This window comes from Suillus subalutaceus (assembly GCF_016647625.1).
Source record: "Suillus subalutaceus strain FC151 chromosome Unknown DFJ58scaffold_124, whole genome shotgun sequence".
Taxonomy (NCBI): Eukaryota; Fungi; Basidiomycota; class Agaricomycetes; order Boletales; family Suillaceae; genus Suillus; species Suillus subalutaceus.
The window spans coordinates 19,059-31,244 of record NW_024540373.1 but is presented as its reverse complement, the minus strand read 5'-3'; the positions used below and the strand labels follow the sequence as shown (position 1 = coordinate 31,244).

The 12,186-nt window shown below is 48.4% G+C and overlaps 2 protein-coding genes across 2 annotated transcripts; both read left to right on the top strand.

Annotated features, from left to right (window-relative positions):
• Window positions 1-70: 70 nt before the first annotated feature.
• Window positions 71-3,720, top strand: DFJ58DRAFT_732382 (uncharacterized protein; the record flags this gene model as incomplete). The annotated part of the gene is made up of 11 exons (XM_041386166.1): window positions 71-677; window positions 727-833; window positions 883-1,178; window positions 1,233-1,374; window positions 1,426-1,531; window positions 1,570-1,604; window positions 1,658-1,700; window positions 1,748-2,182; window positions 2,230-2,746; window positions 2,811-3,246; window positions 3,301-3,720. The coding sequence occupies 11 exons, from the start codon at window positions 71-73 to the stop codon at window positions 3,718-3,720; spliced, it is 3,144 nt and encodes a 1,047-aa protein (XP_041239529.1).
• Window positions 3,721-10,179: 6,459 nt separating this feature from the next.
• On the top strand, window positions 10,180-12,164 carry DFJ58DRAFT_808004 (uncharacterized protein). Its single transcript, XM_041391275.1, is given in 9 exon segments — window positions 10,180-10,225; window positions 10,245-10,422; window positions 10,537-10,950; window positions 11,002-11,213; window positions 11,261-11,468; window positions 11,536-11,584; window positions 11,634-11,653; window positions 11,679-11,756; window positions 11,805-12,164. 9 exon segments carry the CDS (start codon window positions 10,188-10,190, stop codon window positions 12,054-12,056), a joined length of 1,449 nt encoding a protein of 482 aa, XP_041239528.1. The 5' UTR covers window positions 10,180-10,187; the 3' UTR covers window positions 12,057-12,164.
• The last annotated feature ends 22 nt before the right edge of the window (window positions 12,165-12,186 follow it).

Genomic DNA, 12,186 nt, shown 5'->3' with positions numbered 1-12,186 from the left:
AATGTATTGAGTACGTACCGTGTGCTCAAGAAGTTCACCACGGCGCCTGTTAATCTCGTCTCAGACACTGATGAATTCCTCAGCCTGTGCTTTGCCAGACAGTTTCGTGCAATTCTGCAGCGATCAGCCAGCTTCCACGTTTTGTTGGAATGTCAAGGTTGATAGTGATTCAACGCTCTTACTTTCTCATAGAACGAGGGCAGACTTGATCCAGGACGCTAATACGACTGCACAACGGTTCCTGCATTCCGGTCCTGCACGGAGACGATGCGGAGCACCACCAGTTAATGTATGCTTCTTCGCGCGCAGTGGCTATGATCTCTTTGTGGGGTTCCTCGCTGCCTTGATAAACAGATGGACTGTGTGTCTAGACTTTCTTCTTTACCTGCGAATAAAGTCTGATGATTCTAAGCCGACATTGATATCTGACAAAAACAGTCCTGAAGGTGTAATACACCTTGTTTGCACCTCCGGTTCTCAGTGGCTTTTCGTTGACGCTACTCATCCCAACCTTGTGGATGTCGTACAACGCCAAGTCCCAGATCTTCAAATTATTCCTCTGCAGAGCGATGATGGGAAGACTATACAAACCCCTGTCGTTTACCCTCCCCTCGATCAAGATCACGACTTAGACCTAGATGTTGTCGCGTATAATCTACATACTTCAGGATCAACAGGTCTGTGATATCATCTCTCCACGTCATTCTAACCTTCAAGATATTGCAGGACACCCTAAGTTGATACCAATTACTCACCGACAATGGTACGACCAAACCATGCGATTGACACCATTTCCGGGTCGTGCAGTGTGTACCCCTATGCCTATGTTCCATGTAAATGCATCGATTGAGGTCTCATCTGTTTACTCATGCGCATCTGTAGACGGTGGGGCTTACTTGCTTAACTAAGTTCACTATCGGTGCAGGCTGCATACCAGTAATCATTGAATCCGCGCGACCTTGCACAGGAGAATTACTGTGCTATGTTCTCGACCGCTTCAATGGTGCAATTTGTGTTGCCCCTCCGTCCCTGCTCGAACAGATCTCCTTGATGGGAGAAGGAGCAATACAAGTGCTTGGCTCTATGCATATGGTTTTATTCGCTGGCGCACCCCTGCAAGAGCCTGTCGGTAACACATTAGCAAGTCACGGTGTGAAGATTATCTCGGCCTTTGGAACGTTAGTGTCCTCTGCTAACCATCGACGACGTTACTTTCTGATCTCTAAACACAGCACTGAGACCGGACAATTAACTGTGGCCGATGTCAGCTCTAATGACCCTTTCGATTGGCCTTATGTCCGATTCATTGATCCATCTGAAATAACACTGGTGGATGTACCCAATACGAGCGATCTGCGGCGTTTAGTTGTCAAGGTATTTCTTTTCAAAAAGTTTAACTTGGCTCGATTTGACCATATTATCCAGCCAGGCCGTTTTGTGTCTTCTGACCTCGTCAATCATTACCACCCTGTTGGCTTCAGCCCGGGAGACCTATGGCGGGAGCATCCAACAAGAAAAGGCATCCCCAATAGTTCCAACGCAAGTTACTTCATTAACATGACTGTACAGGGCTTTGGAAACACGCAGGAAGAATGAGTAGTGTGGTTAGTTGAACTTCTTTTTAGAGATTGTAGCACACTAATGTCTCTTTCCTAAGACTGTACTTGGCAATGGAGAGAAGACTGATAACGAACAGCTTGGTAGGGTGTTTCATCATCTCAAGTAGCAATTCTGAGCTTGGATATAGAGTCACTTGTACTCAAGAATGCCTTCGTGGAACGTGCGATTGTATTTGGCGAAGGGCGTTTGCAGAACGGGCTGCTTGTCCTTCCAAAAGCCACATCCTGGACCAATGCTGATTTCGCGACATCCTTACAGTCAACCATTCAGCACATGAATGTCGTCATTCCAAAGCATTCTCGCGTCGTCCAAGCCCTCGTTATCCTCGGAAATCCGAAAAAGCCCTTCGTTCTGACAGACAAAGGGACTATCAGACGCCACGAGACACTTGCTCTTTACTCCAAAGAGATTCAGGAAGCGTATGCGGCTCTCGAGTCTGGGTTTCCTTTTAGACCTCTACCATTAAAGGATGATCACGAGGGCATTCTAATGTACATTCAGGCAATTGCAGCCCGTGTACTTGGAGTGGAGGTTGCTGTCGAAGATGACCTTTTCTCCCGCGGTTGGTGTTCTTGCATTTTGCGTAGTGACTGGCTGATATCCTTTTAGGCATGGATTCCTTATCAACAGCGAATTTTGCAGCTTACCTGGCGCCACTTTGGAAACTCGTTAGGGATACAGAACTGCCTCGTAATATCGTCTACAAATATTCATCCATCGATGGTCTGCATCAAGTGATCACCGGGAGGATATCGCACATCATGCACCGTAATAATGCAGAATACATAGATGCGATTATCAAGAAGTGGACATTTCCGAATCCTGCCCCAGCCAGTCGTTTATCGTATTTGGAACACACACCCAGCGATATGGACGACGGTCGCCTGACTGTGCTCCTCACAGGATCAACAGGCACGTTCGGTAGCCACGTTTTGTCAGAGCTCGTACGGAGGGAAGGAGTCCACGCTGTTTACTGCTTAGACCGCGCGAATCCTCGTTCGTTGGGTACTCATACTCAACGAATAAGATGCGAAGCTGCGTCAGGCAGAGGGGACACGAAGGTCGAGTTTTGGTTTATGGAACTCAGAGAAATCGACTTGGGCTTAGATCAGGAACCGTTCAGAAAGTCAGTGTCTTCAATTTTGGGGAATTTTAGCTCTGATAAGTTCCAACGCGTATCAGATTCGTAGAGACGTTACCCACATCGTTCATTGCGCGTGGGACGTGAATTTCAACCACGAGTTGGAACATTTTCTTGACCCCCATGTTCGTGCCCTACACACGATGCTCGGATTATCTGCTTCCAGCGTTCGCACAAAGGCACCGCGTATCTTTTTCATCTCCAGCGTTTCTGCTGTTGCGAACTACTCGGGGCCCGAACATGCTATCCCTGAAATTCCTTTTAACTCGTCGAGTTTGCCACTTGATCAGGGTTATGCGCAATCGAAGTATGTTGCAGAAAGGGTTTTAATTGATGCATCCCGAGCCGCAAATATACCAGTAACGATTGTGCGCGCTGGACAACTTGCTGGCAATACCACGCTAGGCGCATGGAATGCGATGGAGTATATTCCTATTTTCATTCAGGCATGTTGCTCTCTGAAGCTTATGCCCTCTCATATCCCGGTTCGTCGTGCAAATAACCCCCATACTCTACCAATGATCTGATTTCCATTATAGAACCTATCATGGACGCCGATTGACGTCGCATCAGCCATCTTGGTGGACATCATGCTGAAGGACCCTCGCAGTGATGTGACCAATCTTTTGGTGCGGCACATCGATAGTCCCAAAGAACTCACCAGCTCGGATTTTATTCAATGGATGGTTGAGGCATCAGGCAATTCGATAGTTCTTGTATCCAGCGAGAAATGGCTCGACTCAGTGCGAAATAGCCCAACGGTCTTAAAGGCGAAGCATCTCCTACCATTCTTCGAACAGTGGCTGTCTAATGCGGCCCGATGCAGTCATCGTGTACTCAGCGTACAAGATACGAAGCTTTTGTCTGGAAACTTTTCTCGAGCACAGATAACCCCAGAACTCTTCAGACAGTATGTGGACTTCATTCTTAGGTCAAACAGTTTATCAAGTAGTGTATAAATAATGTCGGTCTGGACATCTATTGCTAAATTTTCGAAGTAGAATTCAATGACCTGGTATGAAGTCCGGAAGAATATTGTGATAGACATTTATGGCGATGTTCTGGATACTGGAATGGACAGCACAGTTCACGAGCGAATGTTGAGCCATGCCATCGCCAACAGAATGATAGAGATAAGTGGGAAGGAAGGGGTAGGACGGCGTAGCACTGCGGCCACCTCAGAGCCAAAACGTTTTCAAAGCGGCAGAAATCGACGTTCACATTTAATCGGAAGCTGCACAGACGCGAATTATCGCAAGAGATCCGGAACAGACTTCGCCAAGAACGATGCACATAGTTGAAGGAAGTGGTGGCAAATGGCGGTGAGAAAGTTGGATTTGGTGCACCGAGCGACAGATAGACCTGGAACACCTGTGAAGACTAATGGACCGTGCTGGACAAATCTATTTTCACTTTTGGCTTTGACTTCGATGTCAATCTGACTGGCCAATACCGTCGGCGTATTGATCTTGGGTTTGACTTTGACGTTGAACGTTTGAACTTAACCTCAGCGAGTGTCGGAAGGGAAGTGGTTGCTGTGCATTACTCTATTTTGATGGTATGGACTTGATAGCAAGGTAATTAGTTGTGCCTCTTGCCTCTTGGCCTAATATGACTACGATTCACCGAAAAACTGCATCGTGCTTCTGTAACAGATAGAAGTCTGTGCGTGCTCCATTACGAACCATACGAGCTGCATATGCGGAGATTGGTCGTCGTGTTACAGTTGCACTCCGCACACAGATTGGGGACCGTGCACGGTTGGGTGAAGAACAGGACCATTGCTTACGGCCAATGTCACTGGTAACACAGGCGAGTCGTACAGTCCCGAGCTGCATGTTGTCATTTGCTCAACTGCAAGGTAATGTAGCATTCGGATATTTTCAGGCCAGCCGAACGTATCACCACTGAAAACAGTCTGTAATGTATGATAGATCGTCGAGATGATGCAGCTCGTCAGTCAGAGGACCCACCAGACGCTCGACCAATACAGGCATCTTATGCGATGCCGACTGGGCGACCAGGACCCTCCTGTATCGAAATTGAACCATCCATTCTAGCACCTGATATTGAACTTCGTGGCCCGACACACCTTGCAGCGGTATTTCAAGTACGAACTGTGTATCGCTGTGCCTCGCAGCGCGAGCAAGCACGGGAAACAGCCACGAGCCGCGATTTTACCGATAGCGCCAACATCCTTGAGGCTTAATCACGTAGAGTATAGTTATGGTTATGTCGAAGCAGAAGCAGAAGTTACAGTCAAAGTCAAGGTCAATGTTGCTGTCGAAGGACGTACCTTCCTTATTCGGGAAGATCAAAGTCAAAACCTTGAATTTTGTCCAATGCGGGCCCTCAAGCTTCCAATTGGCCTCATAGCGCGAGGATAAGCGTGTTGTTGTGCTCGCCTGTGACTTGGTTATGATTTGTAGAGCTATTGGTAGGCGGCGTGGTTAACGCGACGTTAACGAGCGAGCGGGTTCGGCAGTACTAAAATGAAATTACCTCATACTTCAGGATCATCCTAAAAGAGCTTTCCTTGACGTGAGAGGCAAGTGAGAGCCACATATATTGTATCACCAAGGTGGTTGATGCCTATCAAAAGGCACAAAAAGGCCCGGTACATTTAGACCACAAGCTCTCCAGCAAGTTGTGCTCAACACCACCCGCCTCGAGCAGAATGACGGAAGCAGAACAGCACGCCGTTCGAGTCACTACACCCAGTCAAACATTTCAAGGTCATGGAGATAGTGTTTTTGCAACCGCAGTCTTCCCCGATAGACTCCGTATGGTGACGGCCTCGTACGACAAGACGCTTCGTCTGTGGAACTTAGAAGATGGAGTTGTATTGAAGATAATGGAGGGGCATCGCTTCAGCGTACGAAGACTTGCAATATCAAGAGACGGGCAACTCATAGCAAGCGGTGATGATGGTGGAGAGCTTATCGCCTGGAACAGAGACGGTGAATCTCTCACCAGCCAGCCCATAAAAGTCCACTCCAAACAGATATGGTGGCTTGATTTTTCCCTAGACGGCACATTTCTGGCGAGTGGCTCATTAGACACCACAGCGGAGCTCTGGAACACAAAAACATGGCAGGTGCAAGGAAATCCAATCAGCTGTGGCTCTCCAATCCGCTGCGTTCGATATTCGCCGTCTGGTGAACATCTTGCCATCGCAACAAACAATGATATCCAAATATGGAATCCAAGCAAGAGGGAATGCATCGCGAAGTTTTCGGGTCACAATGCGTTCAATGGATCATATAATGTTTCACTCGCGTGGACGCCGGATGGCAAACAGCTTGTCTCGACTGGTAATGATAATGATCCCACCATAAGAGAGTGGGATACATCGACCTGGAAGCAGGTCGGTGAGCCCTGGAAGGGCCATACTGGCCCTCTCAATATGATTGCCCTCAACCCTACTGGCACACTTCTTGCGTCCGCTGCTACAGACCACCAGGTTCGCCTTTGGCAACTTTCGGACCGAAGAACTATCGCCATATTCAAGCATATCAATGAGGTGTTTTGCGTCACCTTCTCCACGGATGGCAAGCACATCCTGAGCGGAGGAAGAGATGCGGCGATTTCAAAGTGGGAAGTACCTTTACTGGAGGATATTCTCAAGGACCAGGCATCAGATGTAAGTTTCTGTTCATTTTCCGTCCCTTCTTCATCTCATTTTCTGCAAGGATGTATTACGGGCAGACACTCCGAAGGAACATGTGGCAAATAATGTGAGTTTCTGTTCATTGACAGTCTGTTCGTCTTGCATATTGATCCTCAATCTTGATGCAAAGGCTCAACAGTCTGATTGCGAGGCTTGTTTCCACTTTCATTCTTACCGCACAATCTGACCATGCGTGATACAGATCCTCACCATCAACAAGACAGCCCGCGATGCATGCATAAGCGGAGACTTGCTCGCTGCTGACACGCTGCTCACCCAAGAGATCAACGCTGATAGCAACGACTACAATTCTTACGCGAACCGCTCGTTTGTTATGGCGAGAAAAGCCGACTGGGACCGCGCACTTGATGACGCACTTAAGGTGAGATACACTGTTCCGTTGCCACCCTTTTAATACATGCCAACTTGTATGACGATATAGAGCATCAGCATCCAGCCATCCTTGATGGGCTGTATCTCCAAGGGTATCGCCCTCTGCGGTAAAGGGCCGTTCCAGGACGCGATGAAAGCATTTGACCTCGGGTTCATGTACGTGGACGCAGACTTGAAGTAAAACTCGTCTTCTACTCTTGATTAAGGTACGTCGATTGTGTCTCGTGTACTCGCTACTTACACAACAGCTAGTCAGGCCATCGCCCTTTTCGAATGCAGATCAACATGACGAGGCAATTCGGCGGGTCCAAGAGCTAGCTACCACTCGTCCCGATGCGAATTCTCTTGCCTGTAGTATCGTGGAAGTGAGTGCTCCTAACACAGTCAACTCCAGATTCATGCGTCAATGCTGATTTTGCGAACCGCGCACTTCAGGCTTATCTACACGTCCAACTGGGAATGAATGCATCGGGCGACGCACGCCACAACGAAGCTGCTGGCCACTTCACCTCTGCTGTCAACTCTATCGGTTTCTCGTCTATGTCGGCCATTCATTATAAATATGATGTCTTCGTGGTGGTAGGTTGATTGCAATGCAACCGGAAATCATTTTTTCACGCCTGGCTGTGCTTTTTGTAGTTATTCGGGTGGGACCTCGAGTCCCTGTGGCGAACCGCACACCAGAATTGGTGCCATGCGCTCCTTCGGGCAGGTAGACTTCCAGAAGCCATCAAAGCATACCGACATATGATGGATGCGGCCGATGAGGCTACGAAAGCACGCTGCCTTGATTGGTCCACTGGTAAGTATTCGTGATGTCAACCGGTATAGTTCTTAACCTCATCTCGCTTAGCTTTCAAGCAAGATTGCAGTGTGTTCTATGCCGTCGACGGATTGGCTGACCTCGCTGCGAGCGGAGATGTTGCCCTCGCTGCGGGTAATTACGATAGGGCTATCGAGCTTTACTCTGCGGCAATCGACCTTGATGTTGCAACCGAAACCATCTTTGCGAACCGCAGTAAGGCGAGGTCAGGAAAAATGCTATGGGACGACGCACTCCTCGACGCGGAAAAGGTGCGATGACATTTACGGTTTCATATTTGATGCTCAAATTGGTGATACGCAGGTCATCGATCTCAACCCCTCATCTTACTTTGGATATCAGTTGAAGCATGCAGTACTTCATGGCGCACACCGATATGATGAAGCCATCGAGGCCTTCAAAATCATGCTCTCCAAGTTGGAAGATGCTCCTGACACCCAAACACAAAGTACGCCCTCAAATAACCACATCCTTGAACATGCCTAACTTTTTCTCCAGAGCTGCGTGAACAATACGTCAATCCATCCGAGGCTGAAGGAGCTATTCAAGAGACTATTAAGGCTCAACTCGAGGACGCCCCACATCGTCTGTTTAACACCTTTACTGGTCGCTTGTGCGATCCAGAGGTACAGATCGATGCCTTCAAAACGAGCACAGAGTACAAGGAACTTTTGTCATCAACGTTGGTGCACGTAGATCTCCCGATGCAGCGCATCCGAGATGTGGTGGCGATGTATTTCCGTTACGTCATGCTATCGCATAGGTGGGAAGGGAAGGAGCCGATGTTGCATGATATCCAAGGCAAGGTGGTATATGACTTGGATCCAGTTGGCGGCATCGCAAAGTTGCAGTCATTCTGTCAAACTGCTCGTGGTATGGGATACCGCTGGACATGGATCGATACCTGTTGCATTGACCAGACTAACAATGTCGAGGTCCAACAATCAGTCAACTCCATGTTTATATGGTATCGCAACTCAGCGCTTACCATCATCTACCTGTCGGATGTTCCACCTTCGTCGCAGCCTGGCGCACTCGCAATGAGTATTTGGAACAAGCGAGGATGGACAGTTCAAGAATTCCTGGCCCCCAGATTTGTACTCTTTTATCAGAAGGATTGGTCCCTATATCTCGACGATCGCTCTCCTAATCACAAGGATTCAGTTGCAATCATGCAGGAGATGGGAGATGCGACGGGCATAGATGCACAGGCCCTCGTTGCCTTCCGTCCAGGGATGAAAGACGCGCGGGAGAAACTGCAATGGGTGTCGGCCCGTGTCACCACGTGGCCAGAGGATATTGCATATTCGTTGTTTGGTATCTTTGGTGTCAACCTACCTGTCATTTATGGCGAGAAGAAGCAAAAGGCGCTCGGGCGGCTCTTGCAGGAGATCGTCGCAGAGTCTGGGGACATTACTGCCCTGGACTGGGTCGGAACATCATCCGAATTCAACAGCTGTCTGCCTGCCGACATCACCTCATATGAAGTCCCACCGTACAAACTGCCATCTATTTCTGAAGATGAGATGCAGAGATCGGTCTCGTCGCTGCAAGACACTGTGGCTGTCGATTTAGCTTTTGAAATTGTACAGCTCGCTCGAACGCCTGAGCGCTCCACGTTTTGCCCACCGCCGGTTGCATCTTCCATGCATCGCATTCCCTGTCACAGAAGTCAGACGGAGACCCGTTGAACACAAGGAGACCTTATTTCACATATGAAGTCAAGGCAGACGGACTTCATGACCTGACGATCACCACGGAGGACAGGTTGCTTCAGTTCTCACGAGGAAGACCCGCTCGACAGTCGTTCTTACTCGTCCGTTCATGGGATCGCCGTCTCCTCGAGCTGCCTGACTATGCAGACGATACAGAGAGCGTGGATGACTTCACTCTACTTGAGTCGCCTGTAGAACAGGGCCTGGTTGATTCAGACTCGAGCGAGCGTGCAATGCGATTGGTTGTTCACCTTGGACAGCCTTTCAGCGCATTCCTGCTAGCGCAGCAACGTGGTGGAGAATACAAGAGAATCGCATCAGATCATGATATCATTACACAAGTCAGAGACGTGGATTCTGTTCGCGGTATGATGGACATCAGGACACTAGAGATATTGTAACTCTGTGTACTCATTTGTTTTGGAAGAAATAAATCTCAGCAGTTTTCATTCTCGACATTTCCTTCTTTACTCAATCATTTGTTTACGGTTTCTCATCCCTGACTCCCACATCAGTAAGAGGAGAGCTTTGTCCAATGCAAAAAGTTCACTTCCTATCACTAAAAATATGCGCGAGACTGTTATGCTTGCGTCCGTCATGCAGATTTCGCAATTTCTGCATTGCTACATACAGGGGCAGAGATTAAATGTGGCATTTTCATTATTTCGTGGAAGTGGAACTACCGTCTGATGTTAATGGCTTGTCAAAAGCCTCGAATTACTCCAAGGGAGCCTTTTGTCGAATGACGTCACAAACTGACGTCACAAGCTCCTATAAGTACGTGCGCCCCAGGTTTCGCCTCTTACTTCTTCCTTCAACACAAACATGCGATTCAGGTCTTCAGTCTTTGTTATTCTTCATCGGTTCGGCATACGCGTCGAGCTGGTTAGGCTCTGATCCTGAATACGACAAATGGTCCCATTCCGAGTTACGTTCCTGGCTTAAAGACCACCACATCAAGGTCCCCACTCATTTTGATCAATCCCAGCTTCATGACCTCGTAGCGGCGAACTGGGCTTCTCCTCCTCCTACACCCCCGTCTTTTGCTGAACAGTCTCATGTCTACGCTGACGCAAGCAGGCAATGGAGCTATGACAAATTTACTCATGCCCAGCACGCATTCCAGGACTTGAAGGAAAATTCTTTGACATCTGGGACGAGAGCAAATTGAGAGCGTTTCTGCTCGAGTCATGGCGTGGTAGCGCCTTCTGGACCCCGCGAGCAGCTTGTTTTACTTGCTAAACAGAAGTATCGCTCCTATACCGACGCCGCATCATACTACTCTTCCCTTGCGTCTGAAACCGCCACTTCGGCATACTCCGATGTTACGGATACATTATATGACACATCTAAAAGCGCCAGCAGCATTGTAGCTCAGGCTACCCAGGATGTTGGTCGCGCTTTCGACGACGGCAAGGATTATATCCACTCAACTTGGGATGATAGTCGTCTCAGATCTTGGCTCGAAGATCATGGAGTAATTGAAGCTAGAAAGACTAGCACCCATTCCGAGCTCATGAAGCTCGCCAACGACTACTGTCGTACGGCTGTGGAGCCGGTATGGAACGCCTGGAGCGACTCGTATATGGTATGTATCTACCTGCTTCAAGATTGTGGATTATATTGACATAATATTAAGCGCGAATGGCTGGTTTCGCATAACCTTCTTTCACCTTCCGATACCGCATCGCGCTCTACCTTGCTTGGAGAGATGAATAAGTATTATTACTCCTCACACGACAAGGTTTGGAGTGCTTGGTCTGACAGTGAATTGAAGTATTGGCTCGTCAAGCATGGTCTCCTCAAGAGTGACGCACCAAATAAGCGTGATGAACTGGTGAAGATGGTCGAGTATGCAGTCCGCCTTCATCTTTTGCCAAATTCCCATCGCTTTACAGGGACAACTACGCTTCTGCTTCAGACAGCGTATGGGACGCTTGGAATGACTCAGACATTCGTCAATGGCTTTCTGAACACGGATACACTGATGATAGAACCGTCGCACAGAAAAAGCGTGATGAGTTGGTGAGCTTGATCGACAAACAGTCCGTACCATTCCTCCGACGCGCTTCGAAATACCCTGATATCCTATTCAGATATAACGACGTTTCTGCGCGCACTGCTGCATATCCTCGTGTGGCCGGATGCTCGCTTACGTGCTTACCTTCGCGAGCATGGTGTCAATGAAGCTGCACTTCCCACGAATAGGCCCGGGTTATTGCGTACGTGTCTAAATTCTCATCTGCTATATTTTGTGTTCATTTATCGCAGAGGAGACTCGCATACGCTGGGTTCAGACATACTAAACGTGCTGAGACAATCTTCACAAAGCTACAGGAGATTGTCAACAGTAGCATAGGCGCGGTGGAGGATAGATTGGCCAGAATACTCGAGGTTGGTTTATGTGCGACTCCTTCCTCGTTTGAACTGACTCTTCGTTAGCTCCTGAGTGGCCATTCGCACCATACTTCCGAGAAGGCTGATGATTACCGTGCTTACGTGGAGGATAAGAAAGATAGCGCGTGGCATTGGTGCTCTCAGATGGGCGATGATGCGAAAGGCAAGGGTGGCGATTATACTGAGTGTGCCAAGAGCAAGGCAAAGGAGGAAGGGTTTGATGAGAAGATGAAACGTGTTCGTGAAGGCATCAAATGGGGTGGGGAGAAGACGAAAAGTGCTGGCGATGAGCTCTAGACGGAAATCAAATGAAGTTTGCCGACTGTAAATCGTCAAGAAAGTACCTATGTAGTAATGCTGTAACATCGTACACTATTGTAATAAACTCCCAATGTCTCTCATTTATAGCCGGGATCAGCTGTAAGTC